General features: G+C 43.6%; 3 protein-coding genes across 9 annotated transcripts; 2 read left to right on the top strand and 1 right to left on the bottom strand.

The window, feature by feature from the left end:
• The first annotated feature begins 7 nt into the window (after window positions 1-7).
• Window positions 8-9,781, top strand: rnf169 (ring finger protein 169). Its single transcript, XM_069189834.1, has 8 exons — window positions 8-789; window positions 3,031-3,092; window positions 3,264-3,383; window positions 3,589-3,681; window positions 3,840-3,941; window positions 4,802-4,908; window positions 5,801-5,900; window positions 6,180-9,781. Exons 1-8 carry the CDS (start codon window positions 369-371, stop codon window positions 7,428-7,430), a joined length of 2,256 nt encoding a protein of 751 aa, XP_069045935.1. The 5' UTR covers window positions 8-368; the 3' UTR covers window positions 7,431-9,781.
• xrra1 (X-ray radiation resistance associated 1) lies at window positions 9,606-21,450 on the bottom strand. 6 transcript variants are annotated; one of them, XM_015341508.2, is made up of 17 exons: window positions 18,562-18,789; window positions 18,371-18,479; window positions 17,848-17,995; window positions 17,182-17,375; window positions 16,994-17,065; window positions 16,392-16,464; window positions 15,810-15,907; window positions 15,507-15,655; window positions 14,548-14,655; window positions 13,942-14,161; window positions 13,508-13,601; window positions 12,914-13,032; window positions 12,359-12,661; window positions 11,418-11,580; window positions 11,089-11,204; window positions 10,637-10,742; window positions 9,606-10,526 (listed from the first exon to the last, which is right to left on the bottom strand). In XM_015341508.2, exons 3-17 carry the CDS (start codon window positions 17,939-17,941, stop codon window positions 10,333-10,335), a joined length of 2,103 nt encoding a protein of 700 aa, XP_015196994.2. In that variant the 5' UTR covers window positions 17,942-17,995; window positions 18,371-18,479; window positions 18,562-18,789; the 3' UTR covers window positions 9,606-10,332. The 6 variants fall into 6 exon arrangements, with proteins under 6 accessions (XP_015196994.2, XP_015196999.2, XP_015196998.2 ...); XM_015341513.2 differs by having other exon boundaries at window positions 14,548-14,652; window positions 18,562-18,784; XM_015341512.2 differs by lacking the exons at window positions 18,371-18,479; window positions 18,562-18,789 and adding an exon at window positions 21,334-21,450.
• spcs2 (signal peptidase complex subunit 2) lies at window positions 18,810-24,363 on the top strand. 2 transcript variants are annotated; one of them, XM_006627895.3, is made up of 5 exons: window positions 18,810-18,918; window positions 20,968-21,051; window positions 21,449-21,609; window positions 22,079-22,213; window positions 22,691-24,363. In XM_006627895.3, the coding sequence occupies exons 1-5, from the start codon at window positions 18,880-18,882 to the stop codon at window positions 22,875-22,877; spliced, it is 606 nt and encodes a 201-aa protein (XP_006627958.2). In that variant the 5' UTR covers window positions 18,810-18,879; the 3' UTR covers window positions 22,878-24,363. The 2 variants fall into 2 exon arrangements, with proteins under 2 accessions (XP_006627958.2, XP_015197002.2); XM_015341516.2 differs by lacking the exon at window positions 18,810-18,918 and adding an exon at window positions 18,945-20,290.
• Window positions 24,364-24,807: the final 444 nt, after the last annotated feature.

The raw sequence follows: 24,807 nt of genomic DNA, 5'->3' as shown, positions 1-24,807 counted from the left end.
TTTCGGAAACAAACTTTCCTATTCAGCAATGTCCCTGTATTTCACTACATAATAAGTATAAGGCTCACACTTCATACAAAATCGCTATCACATAAGCTTCCCTAAATGCAATTCGCTAAGAACGAAAAACGACAACAACCGAAACAAAGCAAAAAAAAATATAACTTCGTTTCTGTTTCCGCAACTTCGCAGTGGAGGGAGAGAAAAAAAATCTGAGTCTTATATTCGCCGTTTTTTGCTGCTTGTGGTTATTTTTCCCTTCCGTACGTTATTCATATTTTATCACCCTACGTCTTCGCCAAAAAGGGCGGGGACTGCTTTCAAAAATTACAAGCAAGGAAAAAAAAACGCTTAAAAAAAAAAGGAAGATGGCGGCGCTGAGGTCCGCCGAGTACGCTAGCACCGGACCGGGGCCGCGGCCGAGGCCGGGGAAGAGGGACCGGAGAGGCAGGGTCCGGCCGGCCGGGGCCGAGGCGGGAGCCGGGGCGCCTCCGCGACAGCTGACGCTGGAGGAAGCGCGGTGCCCGGTCTGCCTGGAGATCCTGCTGCAGCCCGTCACCATGCCGTGCGGGCACTCGGTGTGTCTCCCCTGCTTCAGGCGGACCGTGGAGCTCTCCAGCCTGTGCTGCCCGCTGTGCCGGCTGCGGGTGTCCAGCTGGGCCCGCAGGCAGGCCCGGGAGAAGCGCCTGGTCGACGCCGAGCTGTGGGAGAGGGTCCGGCAGAGCTACCCCGAGAGATGTCGGCGGAGGATGGAGAGCAGTGGGGAGGCGGAGGCCTGCGTTGCAGACGGTAAATGACCCGGGCTTTTTTTTTTTAATTATTGGTCGCGTTGAAATAAGTTTTTGAAGACTGGCGGAAAACCTGCACCCTCCCCCCTCTCGCAGATTTGTATTGATGGGGGGGTCGATTCTGTTCAGCAACTCGCACTGTAACTGATGTTTTCAGTGTCGTTGTGCTGTATGCATAGCAAATCAAACTTTTTAGTGTGCGCATTAAGCCTTTTTTGCTTGTGATTTATCATCGGACATTAACACCCAGCTTAACTTCGCTGGAGATTTGTCTTGTTAGCTTTAGTGTTACATTTACTACTAATAATTGCTTACACTTATATAGCGCTTTTCTGGACACTCCACTCAAAGTGCTTTACAGGTAATGGGGATCCCCTCCACCACCACCAGTGTGCAGCATCCACCTCCGGCGAGTAGTTTAAATCAGTAGAAGCCGCAATATAATTATGTTTTAACTGATATTGTGGGGCTTTAGAAATTGCAATGCTGAAGTTCTCAAGGGGTGGGCGAGGTCAGGGTTACCTTAAGGTACAGGTACTAGATAGTTAAGATGCAACTTGTATAGTGGTCAGGATGTTTGATGGAGAGCTGTTGCCCACAGCTCTGTTCAGATGAATAGTTGCAATGCTGTTTTTGCCCCTTAATCGATAACATTTGACTTTCCGGACTTGAATATGCAAGCACGCTCTATGAAACCCCTCTATGACTTTCATTATTGGATCTACAGAGTTTGTGACATCAGGGCAAATCAAGACTGAAGTGCATCGGTTTTATAACATTAACAAGATAACAAACCACAGAGGGCCATTCGGTTTCTCAATGCAATGGATATTTACCGTTGTACCTGGTGCATTTCCTCCCTAATCTCTAACTAGAATAAGGGTCTCCTACCCAGGTCCCAGAGAGTCCCAATCTTGTTCCCCTATGGGACTACTTAACGAATTGATAATCTATACGAAGTGCTTTAATGGAAGTTTGTGGTGGTAAGTATATTAATAAATACTGCTTGGTGTTTGTGCATATTTCTTCCCATTTTGATTATCGTAGTATAATAATTGTACTCTAATAATTGCATTGAAGGGCTTCAGTTTCTTCTTTTAACAGTCCTGCCGTTGGCTGGTGCGGGGAAGTACACCTGGAGCAGACTCCTTGGTCTGCAGAGCCAAGACCGTTTCACTGCAGCTGTCCTGCCCAGCCGCTTGGGAGCTTATTTTCCAGCTGTAGATGTTTCTGTGTTCAGTCGGACGTGCGAAGTAGGACAGGATCGTTTTAATCTCTGCTCCTGAGATGGAAATGCTGGGATCGAATTTCACGAACAATAATTGTGGATTAAAGAAAAAGCTCATTTCCGGCTCTCCTAAAAGACGACTAATCGTCGGCGTGAGCCGTGTGTAATGACTTCGGAGAGCTGTCCAGACTGTAAACAAGATTCTTTTTTTTTTTAGGTGCTACTGAATGCATTAGCTGTCGAGCCTGTAGTTTTGCTGTAGACCCAGAAAAATCTCGTATTTGGCAGTCATGAATGTTAACAGACCACTTGTGCCTGCTCTGTGTGTTAAAACCAGGTAGGATTTAACGCGACATTGCATGCAGAGATAGTAGCTTGCAAGCAGCGAAGCAGATGAGCAGCTGTGCAGTTCGTGGAGTGTTTGTGGAGGCAGTGCTGGCCTCGGTAGGTGACTTGTCCCAACATGTTAGAGTTTGAAGAGGGAGGAGCTTGGATTCCGGGTTCCAGGCAGGGACACAGGGAGCTCAAGTCGCCCTTTTGAATCTTCAGACAGGGTGCTTGATGCATAAACCTTCAAATTTGGTTGCAGTTACCAAAGTCAGTCACCGAGTACCTCTGTATTTTTTTATCTATATTTGAAGCATGGAAAAAAGCAGTGCATTGTGTCAATCTGATAAAATAAGTCTTTCTTCCCATCTTAATTTGGGGAAAAAATGTACCTATATTTCCACATGTTAGTAAATGAAGATCGAGCGTTTTTTCACAGTTTGCTTGGTCTGTGGTGAAGAGTGTAAGCACCAGTTTTGTCTTTATTTGATTGCAGGGAATCAAATTAAGTGAACACTGAATTTGATTGCAGTGGGTTTTAATAGATTTGAAAAAGAAATGTTTGTGAAACCATTTTGGAATTTGGAGGCTGCATAATTCAACACAAGCCATTTTTTTAAATCGCTATTTAAGACGAAAGACAAGGCTCGGTGTGGTTTTTAACAGCCTTTTTTCTATTTATCCTAGGAATAATATTCTGTAAACCTCGCAAGATACAACAGGAGTACAAAAAACAAATGAAGAACAAGGTGAGGGCACATCGAGGTACCTGTGCTTACTGACCTCACACTTGTCGTCTTTCCTAACGTGCACAAGAGGTATCCTGCGATCGTGTGTGTGGAGGGAGGGATTTGGGGAGTTCAGTCACATGGGCTTTAGGATCATTTCACCATTGTTCCTGGGATTGTGTGCTGGCTTAGCTGGAGGACGAGGAAGGTGCCTCAGTGGAGATGAATCACAAGTCCCTGGAGGAGGACCAGCAGAGGCTGGAAAGCCCGAGGAAGACAAAGAGCTCCTGCAATCCCGATACAGTCTCCACAGTAAGTCCCCAGTCTGCCCCCTTACTTTGTACTGCCTTCCCCGTGTCCTCAGTTTTTTTTCCCCTGTTTCCTTAATAAGAAATTGCAAATAAAAAGATAGTCTTTTGGAATTGTTGCTGGTGGTGGGTCCTAGCATGAAGCAGGTTTACTCTTTTATTGCCTTTATTGCTACTGATTGACTGGATGTTCATTGGATCATTTTGAGGTGACGGGCAGTGTGGAGCACGAGGTGAAAAAGAAAGTACAGTCCCACTGGAAGAAAGATGAATGTGGAACGCTAAAGTGCTTTCAGGAACCTGTGAGTTTTCTTCTGCATGCTGTACTGCTACATGATTAAATATATATATTATCTCCAAATTAGGCTGCTCCCGTAGTTGTTCTTACTTGCAAAGAGATTTGCTAAGCTGCGGTCTGCAGGTGTTACATGTTCTCATGTATGACGTGTCCGCTCTGCAGTTCGCTGTGACCGTGTCAGACTCGGAGGATGAAGAAAAGAAGAAGCTGCGACTGCAGAGGAGGAGAGAGGGTCTGGGGTCCCTGCAGCTCTCCGAGGAGCCTGTAAGTAAGCCCCAGAGTGACCGAGAGAGACAGACCTCTTTCTTGGATTGCTAACAGGCTGATTTAGTATCAGACGGTACAAATCCGCTTGGTTGTCAGTTTAGTTTCACCTGTGAAGACCTGAAATGGAAATATGCTCCTATATGAGATCTCACTTATTTACTTGAATGAGTTTATTTTAGGGTTCGTAAAACATATTTTGTATTTTGGTTATTTTATCATTATTTATTTTTGCTTATCTTTGTACCGTATCCACCCATCAGATTTGGTGGATCTGATCAGAGGATGGGTGCCAGTGGCCACCTTGTATGGTCAGTTTCTCATGCAGCGCTGCTGCCTGAACAGATCCCCTCCTCCTTCAGACGCGGATAATACCAGCAAGTACGACAGTGTCCTGCTTGACTGCAGTCACGTGTTCAATTCAGGTCACTGAATGGTCCTGCTTCACTGGATGTGCCTCCAACCTGCCAGCTGATGTGGCTAAATGGTTGAAACAAGTCCCAGATAATCCCGTCATTATCTCTGCTGGCAGGGAGGCATCCAACAGGTTCGATGCCCACTTGGCCTTAGAGCTTCCTGATGCATTTCCTCTTCTGGCTGATTCCAGGGGCTTTGCTGTGCTCAGGATGCGGTTCTGTGACTTCAGCCTGCTGGTCGCGGCAGTAGTGCCCGTGGCAGATGTTTTCAGTCTGCTTCCGTTCTGCTTGCAAAAGTCCTCCCGGTGTGTCATGGAGTGATTCCAGCAGGCCACTTGCTCGCATTTTGTTTTCCTGGCATCCAGGGATGTATCTGAAGCTTCATGCGATAGTACTTCTTCACTCTGCCTTCCGTTTCCCCCTTGACCTTATTTTTTGTCCTAGCGGGCTGTGGTGTTATCCGACTCTGAGAATGAAGAACCGATGGGGGGCAGGACCAAGCACATGTCTGCATTTAAGAAAACCAGGAACTCGCCAGCGTGTAGCAAAAGGTATCTTTCCCTTTTTTAAAGAGCATTCTGCAGTGTTTGAGAGGTGTGCATTGGTTAGCAGAATCATAGTTTTCAACAAGCACATGTGAAAGTGCCACCCCTCTGATGGCACACCCAAAGATGCATTGTTCCCCTGTGGGCTTCACATTCATGTGTAAAGCACAGAAGTCCATTGAGCTTCACAGCACATGTGCCAGTTCATCGCTGGCTGCAAATGTGTAAATATAATAGCTGTCGTTGTCAAAGAAGTCAAGTTATTTTGAATATTCTTCATGTGCATCCCACCTGTACAGAGCTGAATAAAAGACGTAACGTTTAAGTAGATCCTTGATGGAAACAGTGCGTCTGTTACACAGCTGGGTCCTTGTTTCAGATTTTCATAGCTGGAACCCCACAGTGGAAAATGGACTGTTCAGTGGAGGTACATGTCCACAGTTTCTTTACCAGCAACATGCTTTAAAACTTAAAACGCGTCTCTTTCGAAAGCTGCATGCTCACAGGAGAAAAGCCCTTCAGCTCTTTCTCAGATGACAATCCCTGGCTGTCCCTGAGACTGTCCTTTGCTGAGTAGATACTGTAGACACTGTAACTCTCAGGGTATTTATTGTGCCGTAACTTGTATGCTTCGCAGCCTGGTGTTCTCATACCTTGTTAATGCGAGGGGATGAAGGATTTAAACACTTTTACAAACACTGCCCCCCCAGAGCCTCTTCAAGTGGATCTTTTGAGTCTTGAACCAAATGAAATATTCTGCAGTGTTTGTGTTGTTGATAATGTTTGTATTCTTTGTTAAATACTAGTCTTCTGTCCTGCAGTTGGCGCAGTGTAAATCTGGAAAAAACTGCAATGGTTGTCAATTAACTTCTGAACAAATGCCACCCCCTCCCGGCAGGGTGCAGACGCTTGTGAGGCAGAGGAGCAGGAGCTGCACAGATCCTGAAGAAGGCCAGCTGAAGAGCAGTTGCCTGTCGCACGTTGCTGCTATGGTCAAGGTACTGCTGCTACTGCTTGAGCAGTTATTCTCTACAGTCAACAAAAAGCTTAGCTGTAAGGTACATAAGAGTGTCAGTTTCATCAACAGAGCTGTTTTTATCGAGAAGGGCCTCGCTGAGGCTTCATTTCTCACCAGAGCTCCGTTTTACTTTGCAAATGTTTCAGACTTTCATACTCTTTGTTCATGCATTTTAAAGTATATATATATTTTGCAACAGGTGTAGTCTGCTCTTCCAAATTATTCTTCAGAGGTCCTTCTCTTGTCTTTTATTTTGCAGACGAATGTAACGTACAGTACCAATGCAGGAATCCTGCTGTCCTCCGAAAACAGCTGCTCTTTCTCGGCGCCGATCTTGACTCCCGACAAGAGGCAGAGTGGGCGCTCGGGAGCGGGGCCCCCCGCCCCACTTGCAGGCCCCCCATCCAAACCGGAGAGGTCCATCAGCCCCGAGAGCAACGACAGCATCTCTGAGGAGCTGAACCACTTCAAACCCATCGTCTGCTCGCCCTGCACCCCCCCCAAGAGGCTGCCGGACGGGCGAGTGGTGGAGGCCGCGATTGTCAAGTCCACCCCACGAAACATAAGTCGCAGCCTGCAGAAGCACACCAGCTACGAGGCCAGCCCCACCATCCTCCAGAAGTGGAAGCAAATCGAGATGGACCGCCAGAGCACAAAGGCAGCATCTAAAGGAACTATCACAAGCTCTCCTGCCGAGGAGTTCCCTCTCCGGCAGAGCCCAGAGGGTGTCGCTTGCCAGCCGGCGAGTGCCAAGAAGAAGACCCCATCGGGCCACGCTGCTTTGGCTAAGGAATCGCTGAACAGAAGTCTGCCTGCTGCTGTGCCCCAGGCTGATGGCTCGGGGCACGAGAAGGGGAAGGCCTCAGCGGGCAACAAACGAAGGCTGGTATTTGATCAGCCCGTGGAAGAAGGCGGCGGCAGTGGAAGCCAGCCGGATGACGTGCGCAGCCCCCACGTGGTCCATCCGGCTCGGGGGGATCCGAGCAGCGCCGCGGGTCAGAAGCCCGGCTCACAGGGACGAGGTGCTGATCCGGGGGAGCTGCAGCGTTGTGCGGCGAGCGGCGCCCCGGCGCCCGCGCAGGGGGAGCGGGAGAAGACGGCCGCCGCAGGGAGCGCCGCGTCAACGCCGTGCGGCCAGGAACGGGCGGCCGCGCAAGCCGCGCGCGGCAGGCTCAGTGCCGGGAGCAGGCCCGCCTCTCGGAGGGGCAGGAAACGGAGCCGGAAGACTAAGCACCTAGAAGAGGCTGGAAGGGCCAAGAGGCCGAGGCCGCGCAGCCGCGAGGAGAGCGCCGCCGGGCGCGAGGTGGACCGCTCGTCCAGCGAGCGGCGGCGGCAGGAGGAGGAGGACCACAGGCTTGCCGTGAAGCTGCAGAGGCGCCTCGACATGGAGCGCCGGACAGTGGACAGGGGAAAGGGCACCCCTGACAAGTACCTGCTGCGGTCGTGGTCCGCGGCCGCGGGCGCCCCGGACGGTCTCCGGAGAACGGCACGGATCGGGAAAAGAACGTGAGCACTTTGCCCACAGCTGCTAAGGGTGTCGTTTTTTTATTGTGAATGTTCTGTCGACCTGTTTTTTAATTCGTTGTGTTTTTCGTCACTTGCGTTTCCGACTTCCCCGAGCTCTAGATTTGAACGTTATGGGACAGCATTTTCTCCCCGGTCAACGGTTTTCAAGCTCTGTGGTGCTGCAAGTTATTTACATACAGATGCATGGTTTTCCTGAGGCTGACCCAGCCTAGTGCGTACCCACAGAAACGGTACACGTCGAAACTGTCGAGCTGCCACCAATGCAGACGTTGTTGTGGGAGCTGGGTGTTTTGATTTATTAGGTGCTGCAAAGGTTCAAGATTTTTAATCTTAAGATTCTACATTTATTTCAGCATCTGAGATGCTGAAAAAGGAGTAGATCTTTCCTTCACACAGAAAGTTTTGCAGTCAGTCATTAGGAACTGGGGTTCCGAAGACGTGAAAGATTTTCTTGACTAGAGGATGGCCGTCAGTGGCTTAGAATTTAAAACCGGCAGATAAACAGATCTGAAACCAGCTGCGGTTTATCTTGCAGTAGCCATTGTCTGAAAACCACCTGTACCTGTTTAAAGCAGAAGCTATTGCAACAGAAAATAATCAGACAGGTGAAATATATGCACAATTATTTTGGAGATATTTGCGCCAGCAGCCTTTGAAATTGCATCTCTGTTTCTCTGTATTCATGTTAACACCAGATGAATGTTTTCTCCGGGTTTCAAGGAAACTGATTGGGGTTCTGAATAGCAAATGGGTTTTTGGGTGTTTATGTTAAAATGTATTAAAATTATATTTTCGTAAATTTAAGAATGAGAAATTCCAGAACAATGAATTTTACATTTTTTTACTTTTTAAATATCGTTGTTCTCACCCCCTGTCCGTTCAGATTTAGGTAGTATTTTCATTCTAAAGCTTGAGTTGTCCATCTTTTATTGAGTGTATCCCTGCTTACACACCAGACACTACTGCTATGTTGACACGATGAAATGGCAACTTCAGACAGTTGCTGGAAATTTAAAAAACAATCCCATGGAATTACTCTGATACAAATTATCCATTACTATTTTTTTTGGGGGGGGATAGGTCCCATTGTACACTGATGTTCTGTTTTTAAATTTGCTGCTGCCCGTACGTTCTTGCTATAAATATACATATTATAAAAGTCAGTATTATTAAGGGCTTCATATTTGTTTCCCTCTTTTGTTCTTGGGGGGGGGGGGGGATTGCTGATTGTTTTGTAAATCTGTATTTTAAAAATTAGAATTTTAAAAATTTCTTTTTTTACCATTATCTGCCAAACAAGAGCTTTATAAATGTTACATATGTAAATACATATACTTATGTAAATATAATATATATATATTATTGTTGTTCTAAAGGGTAGAGGAAAAAGCTTTCTGATTAGTGCCAAAAGGCTTGATTCAGCTATTTGCATGTACTGGAGAGAGGCTTTCTTCCTCCCTGGTCCTCGTTATTTTGGTTTCTGTTGGTGATGGCAAACTTGCTTTTTCATCGATGCTGCAGACATGTTCAGGAATTCTCCACTCGTATAGAGGAATTAACCCTCAAAAATTGACAAAAATACAGAAGGTTAACCATGCAGACCTAGATATTGAAGTGCACTAATGTACAACAGCAGACACCATCTGTCATATCTTGTTGGTTTGAGTGTGGTCTCGCATTTTTACTTTTAAGTAAAAATCAGCTTCTGGACACAGATTCGATTTCCCTCAAATTGGCATTTCTATCTCATGGGCACAAAGCACAAACCTAATAAAATTAACCTCCACCGTCAGAAGTCTGTGCCCTTGCCTTCACATAGAAATCAAAATATTTTGTCATTTTGACTTTGAGAGAAGCATTCTTAAACAGTTCTGTTGTCTTCCACTTTTTGTTTTTCACACTAATTATGATTGTGGCCAGGGATTTAAATCTGATTTAGCCTTAATGTTTCTAAACTGACATAGCTTTAACTATGGGCTGCAATGTACATGAGATCTGTGTTTAACCAGCTAAAAATCATCTTGTACACCAGGAATGGTCTTTTTGATCCACCATTGGTGAATATAAAACAATTGATTTGAGGTTTGGTATTATTCACCTAATGTGCTAGAATATCAGAAATATGGTATAATAAGATTTAAATCAAAAGACTACAGTACGAGATACAAATTGTTTTATTCCCTATTCATTTTTGTCACATGTGGCATAAAGTTAGGTGGTATGAGGTTTGCAATGGAAATTCGTACCTTTTTGAAACTGCTTAAACGAATTAACAGCGCAAATTGTCTTAATTCTCCTCCCTTGTCAATATCAAATAAATTTTCCTACACATTCTGGAAAGTGTTTTCTTTGTTTTCAACACTACTGTTAACTTGTCATTATTTTCATTCAGATTTTATGAACAAACATAAAGCTTGCAAATGATAGACTATTTTATTTGTTTATTAGTAAGTTAATCCATGTATCTCATTCTTCTTTTAAGGCACTGGTTTTGAAGAGGTTTTTGACTTAAACAATATGACTGTTTAGCTTGTGCCAGACCCCGACAACACTTCGTGTAATTAAGTGCCTCTGTCATTCCTCTCACTTAATATAAAAATGTTTATGTGGTTGGTTATTCATATTTTTAAAAAGGAGATGTTTTTAACCATTTAAAAAAAAGCTCTCAATCTGTAATTTAGAATTTATGGTGTAGTAAGGTTCTGTCATCAAGAATAAAAATGCATCTTTGGTTCGACAGCTTTGTGCAGCACATGGCCTTTAAAGTGGCATTTTATACTGAAGACACTTTCCTTTCCTTTAAACTTATCTTTATTGCTACCAAAAGTGTCTTATACATTTACTGAAAAGAAAACACAGGGGGGAAAAAACCACCTGATACCACCTCAGAGTGGCTGTATTTCAGGAGGTTTTTCTTGTTTTGCATCCGGAACAGCCTCCAGCTGTGCTCTCTCGATCTGTGCTGCCTGCTCCACTGCTTTGGCCCGGACCATCTGGTATTGCCTCTTCATTTCTCTCAGCAAAATCAAAGCCTCTTCGTATTCCTTCTTGTAGGTGTCTTTATCCTGAAGAACGTTTGCTGTGAACGATACAAGACTATGCTAATCAGATATATCGTTCATACTGACCTCATTAATGCAATAGACTTCTCCTTAAAAAAGAAAAAAAAAAAAGCTCAGAATTCAGTACCTAATGGAATGTCGGTTATAGTTTTCCTGTTCTTTATTTTGGTTAGGAATTCTTCTACTCTCTCCCCTTTCGACTTCCTTGGTTTTGGAGGTGGTAGCTTTCTTAGCTGTCAGGAGAAATGAAAAATGTTACCAAAACCTAATTGTAATTATAAAGCTATCTGTACTCTTCATGCTGTACCATTTATGAGGAGCTGATTGTGTTTTTTAAATTAACAACGTTACAACGTAACAACGCCCGTCTATGATCTCATTCAGAAGTTTGTTGATAAAAGTCAAGGTTCCTCAAAAAAAGGTGACTAGCCTGTTGCAGATTCACAACCCTTTGTGTAGAAATGCCTCCTTTCTTAGAGTTTACCACTTAACTATAGCTGAAGTTTAAGCAAGTCTTTAAAAAAACAATCTTGGTTCGCAAGACATCTGACTGTAACGATGATTGTTACTCAGTCTCACCTTCCTCTCCTTTGGTATGTATGGTTTCTGAACACAGTCAAGTCTAGCTTTGGAATCCCTGTAAACCAGAAGGTGCTTCAGTGCATATTCCAGAGCTCTGACATTCTGCTGTATTCCTGGTTTGAAAGACACAAATGAAAAATACAGTCAACGTGTTCTGTTTTAAATATTTGTATTTTTGGGCTAACATGACTATTTCTTTCATTTTCAGCATGGATGCCATAAAGTTAATAATTTGGGATGGAGTGGGCAGATAACCAGCAAGGAACTAAAAGGACTACTGAGTCTCCCACCGCTGCTATCACTGAATGTGATCGACCAGTCCTTACCCATGGGCTCAGTCATATCGGGATCAGGTTTTGCATCCAGCAGTACTTCATATCCTCGATATCTGTCCGGAACCAACTCTTCTTTCAGGCTTTGTTCTGTCCCGTCAGTTGCTTCTTTCTCTTCCACTCTGACGTGCCATCTAGATTCTGGCAAATCGTTCACCTGCAAAGAAAGAACACCTCTGGTTTGTGGTGTGTTCTCTGCAGCTCTGGATTTTAAAAGCCTGCTGTAAGACCAGCTCACATTTCCGGTGTCAGAGGTGCGACAGAAGTTCCCATATTCTTGCATGCCTAAATTATATGAGTGGCATGACTTCACCTAAGATGTGTCTATGACATTCCCCAAACATCACTGCTATAAATTGCAAACAGTAGGTACATCAATAAGCTTAATTAGAAGTGTACAAAGTCCTTCTCACCTCAAAGTACCCCAGACCACATACTGTATAGGGGGGACCCTACTAGGGAGAAGGGCAGCAGCCATTCTGCACAGCAGGTCCAGGGAGGAGCGAGGGGGGGTGTAAGGGAAGACTGACTGTACAAGCTCAGAGAGGAATGTAGCCAGGACACTGGGGTTAACAGCCCTACTCTCACTAAAAGTACCTCGGAGGACATTTAATGAACATTTAATCAGGACATTAGTATAACAGCACATCTGGAGGATGGCACCTCCAGCAGCACAGTGCTTCAAAAAGAACAGTGCCACCTACTGGTCCACTAACGGTACGTACAGCTGCAACCTGGCTTTCCTTAGAAATCTCCCACCCCAGTACTGACCAAACTACGTGCGATCGAAATAACACCTTTAGAAAAGATTATGTAAAAAAGGACCAAAAAGAATATAATATTTCTGAACGTCTTCCTTCACCTTGTGCCAAGAACAATCTGCATTCTTCAACATCGCTTTTTTAAACAAGGTTTACAGTCACTGCATAATTTACCTGTGTCATAAAGAAGGTATCCTGATCCTTAGACATCCCTGATCCTTCATCCTTGTCATCCACTTCCGAATTGTCCTCTTCTCGATAGCACATTGCTGCTTCTCCCTCTCCGGGTTCCTTCTTGTCAGATGGAAAAGACGGGCGGATTGGGGGCAGAGGCTTGTACTCTGCTGGGCCTAGACTCCTCTGGGAGTCTGCTGCTTCCTGATTTTTCTTCAGAGCCGCAGGACTGGAAAGGAAAGAGCCAGGAGCAGACTCCAAAAACAGGGGCTGTCTGGGAACCTTAGGGATTTTAGTTTTCACCTGCAAGACAGAAACAACAAAACGGATTCCTAGGCTCTGTACACGCACTCAGTTTCAGCTGTCAATGATTTCCTTCTGCACATTTATATTTTTTTATATTTAAATAAAACTGAATTGGTTTAAGAACCTTGAGTTTTATATTTAATTTTGTCTTGTTGTACATGATGCTTCATAGCAAGAATGTAAGCATCTTCCACTCCAGATTGGTGCCTCATGGTATCGATGTGGCTCTGAAAGGAGTTCGGACTTCACCTTTCGTTTCGGATTAACTGGGACTACGAAGTGTGGCTTCACCAGTCCCACGGTCTCTTTCCTCTGTACTTTAATGCCCAGTCTGTTCTGAAGGAAACTAGTAAGGAGAGGTGGGTCACCTGCCAAAAAGTAATAGGACACGTGCCATGAAATGTTTATGGAATGAGCTTCCACTGAACCACCAGAAAATGCAGACAGAAGGAACTTTACTGAGAAGACCTGCAAGATTCTTTACTATTGTGAAAACAGAAAAAAATCTAATACAGATACGTTATTTTGCAATAGAGAGAAAAGGAAACATTGAGGAACTTTCAATCCTTCTGGGATCTTTTGCAGTTAATAAGGCTTTCATCAAACCATATGTATCACTTTAATGTGCCTCCTAAAGTTAAAGTCCTTGAACCATCAGAATTGTATGTACCTTTTACAACACGAGCCTTTGAAATTTGTAGCAAAAAAACGGTAAACTGACATTTTTAACCATGCAAACGACTATTTCATTAAATGGATAAAGCTAATGAAATAATCAGCAGTTATATTCCTGAAGTCGGTTAAAATGCATGTTAAGAAGATCAGTTAATGATGTAGCCATACCACTTCTTTGTGTGGTGAGGGGATTACTGTGTATCACCAGCTCGCTGAGTGACGGGAACAGAGCCACTGCTAACAAAACCTCTTCCTCTGTGATCTGAAGAAGGTAACCACAAATTAAGGTCAACTTTTACATTCCTTCTTGTCATCTTCTCCAGTTGAAAATACCATATACAGTGTATCCATCCATTCATCCACCATCACAAAGCCAATTATTCCTGTTAAGGGTTGCAGCAAGCAGGAGACGGTCCTGGCATCACAGGGCGTGACTACACCCTGTGATGCCCATCACAGGACACACAGACACATGCACACACAGAGGTGCACAATTTAGGACATCCAATTAACCAAGGTAGCGTGGCTGTAGTAGACGTTCCCAGAAACGCATCTAGAGTACCGTTAAAAGGAAACGAACACTCCGCCATCTGGATCCAAACCTTATTGCCAGCTAGGCTGAGGAATCGTAGCTCCGGAAGGGGTAAATCGAATTCCACAGGAGATTCCCTCAAGACCTCCGTTTGCAGGGCGACGGGAAGAGCTCTGTCTGCCTGCAAGCCTGTGAGCCCAGGCAGCTTCTTGGCATCTGAGCTCTGCTTGTGCTGCTGCAAGTATGGAACCTCGGTGATGCCATTTCTGTCCAGGTTTAAATGCTTAAGTCTGCCGGGAACACGAGAAGAGTTACAGAAGGGTAGGAGGCCAGTTGGCCCCCCTTGCTTGTCTGGTAGTTAGTAGTTAATTGATCTGAAGAGCTCATCCAGCCATTTCTTGAAAAATGGCTTCCACAGCAAAGCTGGGTAGCTTGTTCCAAAGCATGAATGACATCAATACTGCACAAAATATTCACAGTAAAGCTTAAAACATTTCAAATGAGTGCTTTTACAGTCTATAGAGCTAAAGTTGACACATAAGGTTTAATTTGACTAAAATAAGTTTCTTCTTTTTAGTTAAATACAGACACTATAAAGTGGTCTGGCATGCAGTAAGTGTATTTATTCACTTTTTGACTGTTATGAATACTGTATCCCTATGAATGACACATTTACCTTTTTAGATTAGCAAGGCTTGTAAATACTCCTGGGGAAGATAGTTTATTGTCATCTAGTATCAGGACCTCAAGGTTACAGAACCGGGTAGTCTGACAATAGGACCTGCTGGGGAAGACAAGAGTAATTACTGTATGGAGGTTTTTGTGTGAACTTGTAACTTTTACAGAATGTCCCTCATAAAGGAGCTTTATGAGGGATTCATGATGTATTTTGGCTAAAATATGAGAACAATGTTACAAGTGTACTTTTAAAGTTTTGATTATTGTTGTACTGGATTTAAAATGCTGGAAAATTCTTTTCTGCACAATGTCTGTATCTACATGCTCAACCGGTGTTGTTTAATTTCTAGAAAGGTAAAATATTAGGAAGGTAACAAAGGAAAGGAAGCCATTCAGCCCATTTAGCAATGACTTGAGAGCTATATGTGAACACATGCTCATGCTCACAGGGTCCTGCCACTTATGAATGTGATATTCCTATTCCTTAGTACTCTGAGTGCTACCAATAGATATTTACTTGCAAAATGGAATTACATCATAAATGTCTGCACATCCTTAATAACTATATGCCTTTCAGGAAACTGTACACAATCCCGTCTTAAAAATTAAGGCAGGAATGTCCTGCTTCAGTACTGGAGGGATATACATAGTTTAGCAGACATAAAATTGGTCTCTTTATATCACCATCACCCTAGAAGCTGGAAAAATCTATTAAGATTATCCATTTAAGCCAGTGATTACTACAATTCGGCCATTAAATGCTGGCCAGGAAAAAACAAACAAACAAACCTACAGACACACCAATCACGCAGGGCTGGAGCTGGGCAGCCCCAGAGTTCAGTGAACTGCCCTGCTGTACTGTTTCACATCAGGTCTCTATTTCTAGCCAAGACAGGGCTGTAGACCACAGTGCTTTACACAAAAGCCCCTATGAGGACAAGCAAGCAGTGCACTCACGGCGGTGCAGGGGCTGGGTATGGGCAGGCCATGTCCTCCGGCAGAGCGGGCAGCGCATTGCCCGTGAGATGCAGGACTCGCAGGCGTGGCAACAGGCCCAAGGCAAGGACGTCCTCACTGGACAGACTGTTGTACGAGAGATCCAGCGTCTGCCAGAGGGTTCAATCCAACTTTGAATGAATGAATGCAACATCCACTAAACGATGGCAAATGTCGTTAAAATAGGTCTGAGGCATGGCACCTTCCGGCACTGCTGTGTGCTAACAAGATGGCCGAATGACCCACCAACGAAAAGAGCCTTACCTCCAGATGGGGAAATTCTCCAGGACAGATCGTCAGGTTGCGCAGGCTGTTTACTGAGAGCTCCAGCTCTCTTAATATTGGAAACTTTCGAAAAGGCCCTGAAACAAGAGGGCATGTTGTTTGGTGTGGTAACTATTGCATGCGGGGCATTTAAATTCTGTATGGTGGCTTGGCATGGAAGGAAACAGAAACAAACGACTTCAATCACTCTGTCTTAAGAAGATAACAGGAAAGGCTATGAGACAACCAACTACCAAGAGGAGAGTGGGAGCTCAGCTGGAGTGATTTAGAAGAAGCACAAAGGGAGTACAGATACCCTTGTTAACCTCTACTGTTTTATAGCCAGGAAAAGCACAGTAAAATGCAGTGAAGCAGGACTGAGATCATGGTAAGATAATGGTCTTGTATGACAAAATCAAAGCAAGTGAGTACATTATATACAGTAAGCGTTGTGATGCCATAAGAAAGAATATGACAGTTTCAGAAACAACGTCCAACTATGAAATGCATGGACCCAGTACAGAGGCCCCCAAGATAAACATGATGCAGACAGAGCACACACGCGCCACAGCAGTAACCTACCCAGCGTCAAGAGATTGTTGGAAGCGTTAATATAGGCAACATTGTCAAATGCTTCGAAGTCCTCCTCTCTTGCCTGTTGATAAGAAAACAAAACCAGTCTGTTTTTAATCCTACTAGGATTTAGTGAAACTTTACCAATCATACCAGGGACGAGTCAAATCTAAAATGAAAAAATATATTAAAAATTAGATTATTCTCTATGAAAAGACTTAAGGTGTTTTACATAATACAAGAAATCTTTAATGATTGAATAAAACACCATCACTGATCACTTATTTTTACATTTACAGTAATGAAGAATTGTGAAATCTAGCATCTTTGGAAATCATAACTGCAGTCTTCGTTCCTCGTCAATATCCTGCTAATTGTGAGTCACTGAAACTCATCAATTGTATGTCATTGAAGCCAAGTCTTTTTAACCTATTTCTCTTCTTCAAATAATTATTTGAGCTTGAAAATATATGCAAACATCCTCTTTCAACTGACGAGGCTTGGACAGACACTGGTCTCTATCACACCGATTCTCACACCGAGCATACAGATATAGATTACTACTGTGTGTAACAACTTGTTCCTCTGTTGACAAACAACGCAAATCCTACCAGGGCGAGTTTCCTGTCACTGATGTCAACAGAGCACAGGTCAGACGGCTTCTCCACGTGATGTGTGGTCATCTGCAAGACAACACACAAGGGCTTTTATCATTATAAATCACAAATCCTTACGGATTCCTGCAAGTGTCCAACAGAGTTCCTTCAGGAATTCTGTAACACACCTGACTGGTACTTACTAAAAGAAATCCATCTAAGACTCTATCCGAAGGGCTGGACTTTAAAGAGCCATGGAGTTTTCTCCTGTGGAATACCACAGACTGGTCCAGGGACCCTCCCTCTGCTCTGAAGTGGTTCTCAAACTTGGAGTGCTGTACATGTCCGTACTTCTGCTGCTCGGCTGCTCTGTGGGCAACAAGCCAGTGTCCTGCCCCTGAAAGGATAATTACAATAGAGACAAATCAATCCAGCTGAGCAGTTTTCAGAAAACAGTTCTGTATTTCAGCATTTACTATCAGCAAATCCAATTTTGCAACGTTTTAGTAGAAATGCGCACACATATGCACTAGAATCAAGAAAAGCGATTTTCTTACATGACCTGTACATCCAATAACGTGCACACGATGGATTCACAAATTGACACAAACCCAATTAATTATCTGTACCATGGGTCAACGATGTATCAAAACACAAACTATTTCTGGCCTTCAGGTAACCTCACTACTACTATCTGTGAATCAGTTTTTAGAAGGAATGTTAACCCTTGCTAGCTCTACAGCCATACAGGGCTGACCACACAGCCTGACAACGGACAGTTACGTTTGGGAAATACATTTCTGCGCTCAGCAACCTAGAGCTCGTTCACGGGCACGGACGAAGCCGCCACAAAAATCCCGATAAACCACCTTCTTCACTTTGCCGATAGAAGGACCTGACAGGAAAGCAGTTCGTTGGGAAGTTTTCCCCATCGTCCAGCTTGTAGAGTCCAACCATAGACATCGCTGCTGGTGCCACTTCTCAGCAGAAGGGACCTCTTCAGAACGGGCCCGGGTTCTGGAAGGGACATGACCACATAGAAATATGGGAGGGCCCTGCCATGATTACTGCAAACATGAAATGCCCTTGGAGAAACACTGCAGATTCAGCTTATGCAGAAACCACCACGTTCCAAAGGAAAATAAGGCCTAGGTCCCTGCTCCCCAACACCTGCCTGCACTGTAGACTTCCCCACGTTCCCTGGGGAAAGAAGGTGAACTAGAATAAGGTAATACTATCACAGTGCTGTTCACTGGTTCTTCCCCTGGGACAACTCGCACATACGTTTGTCAACACCGTCCACGTAACTATCTAATCACTTTTATCTGGCCCATAGCATGACTAAAGCAATTGATCTCTTACATACATATTTTTGTTGACAGATGATATTACCTGCTCGTGTACCATCTCACTGTTTGTTTGTTATTTTGCTTTTTCGATTGATGATATCTGAGGGTATATTTCACATTGCGCCAACACCTGTCCGTCACCCAACGTTGCTCTGTGAAAACAGAGACTGTCAAGTACTGAAAGAGTCCGCGAAAGTTTTGAAAAGTTTTGCTCAAGCAGATACTTCAACTCACTCTGCACGAAAATGCTGCTGATAGACTTGCATTCCACACCAAGTGCACAAATATCATAGAAATTGTTTCACCATTTTTTTTTCTTTCTGCAATCGTCCAGTATCCTAGCGACGCTAGAGGACGCCTTGAAGTGGGATTTGGGAATTGTAGTTCGGCACCCCAACCTAGCGCAATCGGAAACTACAAATCCCACAACAGCCTACCACCGCCTTCTTCCGGCTCCGTCACGCCTTTTCACCCGGCCCCCTCGCAGAGGGCTGATTGGTCAGTTGGAACCAATCGCAACTTCCCAAGTCATTGAGAGAACAGGAAGAAAAGATGGCGGCGAGAAACGGCAAGAGTGGGATCCTAGAAAAAGTAAGAACGTGTATTTTTTTTTACGCGTTTCAGTCCTTCGCTTCGGTGCGACTTTTACATTTTGGGGACTGCAAGCGCGTTGCAGCTGGGCGAGGTTTCCGTCTGCTTGTGTTTGTTTCGGGGGGTTATTTGGCGCAGCGCTCCTGCTTGTTGTGCAGGGCAGGAGACCCCATAACCTGTCACCGCTCGTCCATTCGCTGCGGTCGGAGCGGAAACGTGAGGAAACAGTCGCGCCGCGATGCTTCTGACAGATGAGATGGATGTGCATCTTTAACCACCCGGCGTTTCGGGAGACTGGTCGATATGCACGGCCTGCAGTGCCGCTCCTTCTAGAAACGCTTGTGTCCCGCACAAAGCAGTGAAGCATATGGTCCATCTGACACAGAAGGTGATTTTCCGTACCTTGCTCTGTGGCTCACAAGGGGGGTCGCAGTTGTTCTGTGTAACAGTGTGGTGTTACGACTGACTATTGAGGCTCACGAAAAACCCCTTCCAAAAAAGCTCTGAAGCTACGCGGTAGTTGTCAGAGATGAGGCCGTCTGTGTGTGGAGAACTGTTGAGACGCGCAGAGGTAACGCTTGTAGACGTTAAGAGGAAATGCTTGCATCCCCTTTTGAAACTGAAGCTCGTCCAGTTCGCAGAGCGGCAGAATTTACTGGGGATGTTCTCTTTTGATTTTTTATTATTAAAAAAAAAAAATTCCACCACCGGGTCAGCGGTGGCTGAAATAAACACGTCGGTCATGCATTTGAAACGCCGCTATCTGATTGGGAGAGTGGGGAGTCTGTCATGATCAGTTATTTTTTTTAAATTGCTACCTCGCTGTAGTTATGGGATCATGAAGCTCGCCCATATAGTAAATAAATAAGAGAACTATAATTTACTTTACTACTGTCCAGAATGTGCCCTGTCTCTAAACGTCATTCCACCCGAAACTCCCGGATGATTTAATGATCATTGGTGATTCCCTGGCATGATGGCATACTTGTAGATGCCAGTACGTTTAGCACGGTATTTTAGCAAAACAAGTATTACATTTCTTCTCCTGTGCATAACCTCGCCATAGGAAACGAAACAACCCATTTTCTTTGGAGTTGACCCAGATCATGCGCTGATCTTCGCCATCGGATCCTGGAACGGTGTTCCTTGTACTTTAAAAGCCAATATCTGAATATTGATTAGGCACATCTGATCGATGGCGCCCGCCCGGTCACGGGGCGGTGTGGCCACGTCACTGACCCGTTGCTAAGCGACGGGAGCCGGTCCGAAGCCGGTAGCGATGGTCAGGTCGGTCAACCGAAAATCCCACAGACAGTCCAGGCCCCCTTCCCGAAGGAAAGCCGCTGTTAGCAAAGTAAAACCCCCAGCTCAGGTAAGGACATATACCCCCCCCAAGCACAGGAGCGCCCCCTCCCGCCGTTAAGTGATTTGTCCCTCTCCCGAAACAGACTGCGTCTAGTAACGTTACATGGTACCTGGCCGTGACTCGTCGTTTCCATGAAGAAGTAAAGCAGTTTTCGTAAAAGCACATTTTTAAGGAGAATAAACATCGAAACAACACACAGCCGACCACAGAGCCGTAAACTACTACATGCTTGAACAAAAACTAGTTTCACTCCCACCTGGGGTTATTTATAATATATAGATCGCATTATCCATTATTTATATATGCATTCTCTTAGATATTAAATCTAAGAACTGAAAGAGTTACGAGTAATGTTTTTCTTATACTTTTTGTGGCCCTGTAGGAACATATATGCTTTGGGTTTGAAGACCAAAAACGCACGTAGTGACATTTTTTATGTTAAAAACGACTCGGCTTTGTGAAACGTCATGATGACCTCTCTCTGGCCAGCAGGGGGCGACTCGAAACCGTCTTCCGCTTAAAAAAGCGCAGCCCAAGAACAGCCTGCTACTCTTGGCAGGCTGAAATTCGTCATGTTTTACACACTTCACGATGTTAATGTAACCTTGAAGTTCATGCTTTTCGGCTTTACGTTTCATGGGGGATATTGTGCACATTTGTTGTTTGTATCTGTGTTGTTTCAGTGGAGGATCGATGAAAAACCTGTGAAGATCGATAAGTGGGACGGAGCGGCTGTGAAGAATTCCCTGGATGATGCTGCCAAAAAGGTGGGAGTACAGAAGTGGAGGCTGGCAGGAGTCTTATGACTTAAATTCTGTAGAGTACTGGATAGGAAAACCCACTGCAAGGGATATACAGATCACTCTTTGAGGATCACAGACATCATTTTTAATCCCATGTTGCCAGAGTGTTCGCAAAGACACCAGCAGCCATGAAGAGGGTGTTTGGCTACAAGTGATTGTCAGGCTGTACTTGGGGCCCTAGAAAAGACGGCATTACCCATTGCCATCGTTGTCCCGAATCTGCCATTAAAAGGTTTTATCACTTACCCGCTGTCTGAAGAATGGGCAGCTGAGGTCACATTAATAGTACAGTTAGTGCTGTTCGGTACGGTCTCTGAGTGTTCATCACTGAGCTGCCAGTTTTGTCCCGCTCTGTGTGCAGGTGCTTCTGGACAAGTACGGCCACATCGAGAACTTCCGGCTCATCGATGGGCGGCTTCTTATTTGCACAGTGTCCTGCCTCTTTGCGATTGTGGCACTAGTATGGGACTACCTGCATCCTTTCCCTGAGTCCAAGCCCGTTTTGGCCTTCTGCGTTGTGTCATATCCTTTTGTTTCAGCAGCAGGCGGGGAACTGCTGTTTAATCGGTGGAAAGACGTTATTAATTTGCAGGGTAGGGAGTGTTGAGCACAGGAAGTGTTAGTGTGGGGCTTTCCTGCTGCCTTTTGCCTTCGCAGCAGTGCACTTCCTGTAAAAAAGTTGTTGTTCTCGTTCTGGTGTGTTAGTTTCGCTGCAAACAGCACTTTAAGATGCAGAAGTTTCATTTATGCAAATGCAGATGTAACATTTACATCTGAAAAGGGATTTCTTGTGATTAAATAATAAATTGGAAATAGTGGTAACTGAATAATAAAATGTGAAAGTAATTCAAAATTACAGTACAGTCTTCTAACTTTGGATTGGCAGAAAGATTACTTCATATACATAGGAAGGCAATCCAGCAGAATTGAGAAGGGTTTTAGGAACAGCACCTAAGAACATTTAATGTGTTTTTCCTTAATTGATGTTTACTTACTTTATAATGATGGGCATTCTTACCTTGTACACCTCCTACAAGGAGAAAAGCATTTTCTTGGTAGCTCTCCAGAAAGATCCAGCTGGGCTGGACCCTGACCATGTCTGGCAGCTTTCCTCAAGTCTAAAAAGGTAAAGCGTTGGTGGATTTCATTAATGTGCTATAATACTGTAATGTACTGAAATGTATTCTTCCTTTGTGTAATACATGGTGTGTCTATTACTTCTAAGGCAGGCATAATTCTGTATTATTATAACACAAAGGTTTATTCTAACTGAAAAGTAGAAAGAAAAAATGTAGTGTTTTGTCTGTTGAGTCTTCTTCAGGTGTGACACGCAAAAAGTTTTACTTTTTGTCATGGAGTTAACACTTGTTGTTTTGTAGACAATGCACGTGACACACCCCACTCGAACCTCTTGATACAACTCAATTCTAACTTCGTTATAGGTGGTGAATTTGCCTTTGGGTGGATATGATTGATTATACCATTCCATCTCAGTGGGGTGCCGTCATATATATAATTTGTGTTGTGAGGATTGTACTGCGTTAGTTTGTGCGTGTTTGTGTAGTCAGCAGTAACATGACAAGTTGCCTTATGTGCTCTGCAGATTTGATGACCATTACACTCTCAGGATGACCTTCATTGATGGGAAATCTAATCAGAAAAGGGAGACCGAGTTCACAAAATCTGTGGGGGCTTTCTTCGACGAAAATGGGACGTTGGTGATGGACCTGTATGAGAAGGATGTGTCCAGACTTCATGAAAGCCTGGCGATGGAAAAGAAATTTAAGTAATATAAAAGTATACACACCAGCCTCGTTATAACTCAGACTTGCAACATGAGAATCACACCAGAAGATACTTATGTTACGTAGCCTCCACTGCTTTCAGGTTATCTGTTGATCAGCATCAATTTTCATGTCTCGCTGGTAAAAAAAAATATTTTTGTGTTTGTTTTTAGATTTTGTTGACCATATTTATACTGGGAGGCATTACAAACATAAAAAACATGCTATTGGTTCCAATGCTCATTTTTGTGTTTTTAAAGCCTCTTAGTATCAGTGGTCCCAGGGCTACAGTTAGCTTTATTTTTGGTAATCAGCTTATCAGGTTTCTGAGATGTCTTGGAAAAAGTGGATCTTACAAAAACTCAGAATTGTTTTGTAACTTTGAACGGTTTTGGACAGCAACAAACTCACCAAGAAGTTAAAAGGACTTCAGACTTGTATTTAAAATTTGCATTGAATATTTCTTTTTGTAATTAGACTCTTCCTGTTAATTGTGAAACAGTACAGCACATCATAAACCTGGTGTATGTTGGATACTGATAAGGATTTCCCGTGAGAGTAGTGGCACTCTTGATTTTCTTTTGCCTTTAAATTTTAAATGGTGCTTCATTCTAAATTGGAAACAACAATGTGATAGTTATGCTGTGTATAAATGTATAGAAATATATGTTCACGTACATATGTATATATCATTCTTGGACCAAGATCAATTGAGTAAAGGTGAGAAAAGATTGCCACTATTTTTAAACTATCAAATTTACAATATGCCACGTATCTTGAGCTGTTAGTCACTGGGCCTTTATAATGAGAATGGAGTGTGACTCTTTTTCTTCTGCAGTTTGTATTTTTTAAAGTAGTGTTATTGCGTCTGTTTTGTCCAGAAAGCCTTACTTACGCAGTTTTGTTTATGTTCTTAAGACATTGGCACACCACCTACATCTACCTTTAAAGGTATAATTTGCATATTTTGTAGACGTGCAAAACGGGCTTTAAGGACAAAATGTTTAATATCCAAAAGGGACTGTATCCATGTTTATAGCCTCGTATTTCCCCCTCGCCTGCCTCTTTCATGACTTTTATGGAAAATTAAGAGGGTGAAGTTTTCCTTTATAATGCTATGTTTAGCAGTGATGGGTCTTGTCTTGTCAGTTTAAAATCCCATTTTAGCTCTAGTACTGTGAAGGTCTTTTTTACACATCGGAGATCCTCTTTCTAAAACTGCTTGTATACATTACTGATGTTCGAGCAGCATAATTGTGACATGGTGACGTAGCGTGGAGTCTGGTTCTGAGAACGATACTAACGGATACGGTTTCCTTTTGCATACTCTGTTCCAACAATAAACATTTAATTTTTGTATTTATTTCCAGTGAATTATACAGAAACGACTGTATGGGTTTGATGGTATAGTGATATGTTGCTTTGGCTTCCTGTAATGTTCATGACTGTACTTCACAGGCATTGTATAAATAAAATGACAATGGCATTTTTACACCTGTCTGTTTTCTTTAATGGTACACCCTGTATGTAGTTTTCATAGTGACTCCACTGTGTGTGGTTTTTTTGTAAATGTTCTAATCATTATTTGACATGGTGTTTTTCAGATAAAAGGATTGAACTACTTTTATGGCTCTAGGTGATTATAAAACTTAATTGTAGGGAAAATAAACTGAAGTAATGGATTTTAGAAAATAACTATTTGGACCAACTTTTTTTTTGTCCAAAATAGTTTAATTCAAAATGTAGTCATGATTTTGATCTGAATTAGTTATATACAGGACTGAAATGTTTTTAAAAAAACTCTTAATGGCAACAATTTCACACAGCCTCACTTAGATTGTATTGAACAAACCACACAGGTAAACTCATTATGCTAAATAATATGAGTGATTGAGGGGGAGGCTAATTGTTGCCACTGGTGGCGGCTCACATGTGA

The sequence above is a fragment of the Lepisosteus oculatus genome, chromosome 5 (assembly GCF_040954835.1).
Source record: "Lepisosteus oculatus isolate fLepOcu1 chromosome 5, fLepOcu1.hap2, whole genome shotgun sequence".
In the NCBI taxonomy this organism is placed as follows: Eukaryota; Metazoa; Chordata; class Actinopteri; order Semionotiformes; family Lepisosteidae; genus Lepisosteus; species Lepisosteus oculatus.
The sequence above is the reverse complement of the archived record's forward strand: the minus strand, read 5'-3'. Positions and strand labels throughout refer to the sequence as shown.

Bases quoted from the DNA above. Each gene is read 5' to 3' on its own strand.
- rnf169 (XM_069189834.1), top strand. From the start codon at position 369: ATGGCGGCGCTGAGGTCCGCCGAGTACGCTAGCACCGGACCGGGGCCG. The intron at 3,384-3,588 runs GTAAGTCCCCAG...GATCATTTTGAG, and splicing joins ATCCCGATACAGTCTCCACA to GTGACGGGCAGTGTGGAGCA. The intron at 3,942-4,801 runs GTAAGTAAGCCC...TTTTTGTCCTAG, and splicing joins TGCAGCTCTCCGAGGAGCCT to CGGGCTGTGGTGTTATCCGA.
- xrra1 (XM_015341512.2), bottom strand. From the start codon at position 17,941: ATGTCTATGGTTGGACTCTACAAGCTGGACGATGGGGAAAACTTCCCA. The intron at 17,376-17,847 runs GTGGTTTATCGG...TTATCCTTTCAG, and splicing joins CTATCGGCAAAGTGAAGAAG to GGGCAGGACACTGGCTTGTT. The intron at 11,581-12,358 runs GTAAATTATGCA...CTTTCTTTGCAG, and splicing joins ATACCTTCTTTATGACACAG to GTGAACGATTTGCCAGAATC.
- spcs2 (XM_015341516.2), top strand. From the start codon at position 20,198: ATGGTCAGGTCGGTCAACCGAAAATCCCACAGACAGTCCAGGCCCCCT. The intron at 21,052-21,448 runs GTGGGAGTACAG...CTCTGTGTGCAG, and splicing joins TGGATGATGCTGCCAAAAAG to GTGCTTCTGGACAAGTACGG. The intron at 22,214-22,690 runs GTAAAGCGTTGG...TGTGCTCTGCAG, and splicing joins CTTTCCTCAAGTCTAAAAAG to ATTTGATGACCATTACACTC.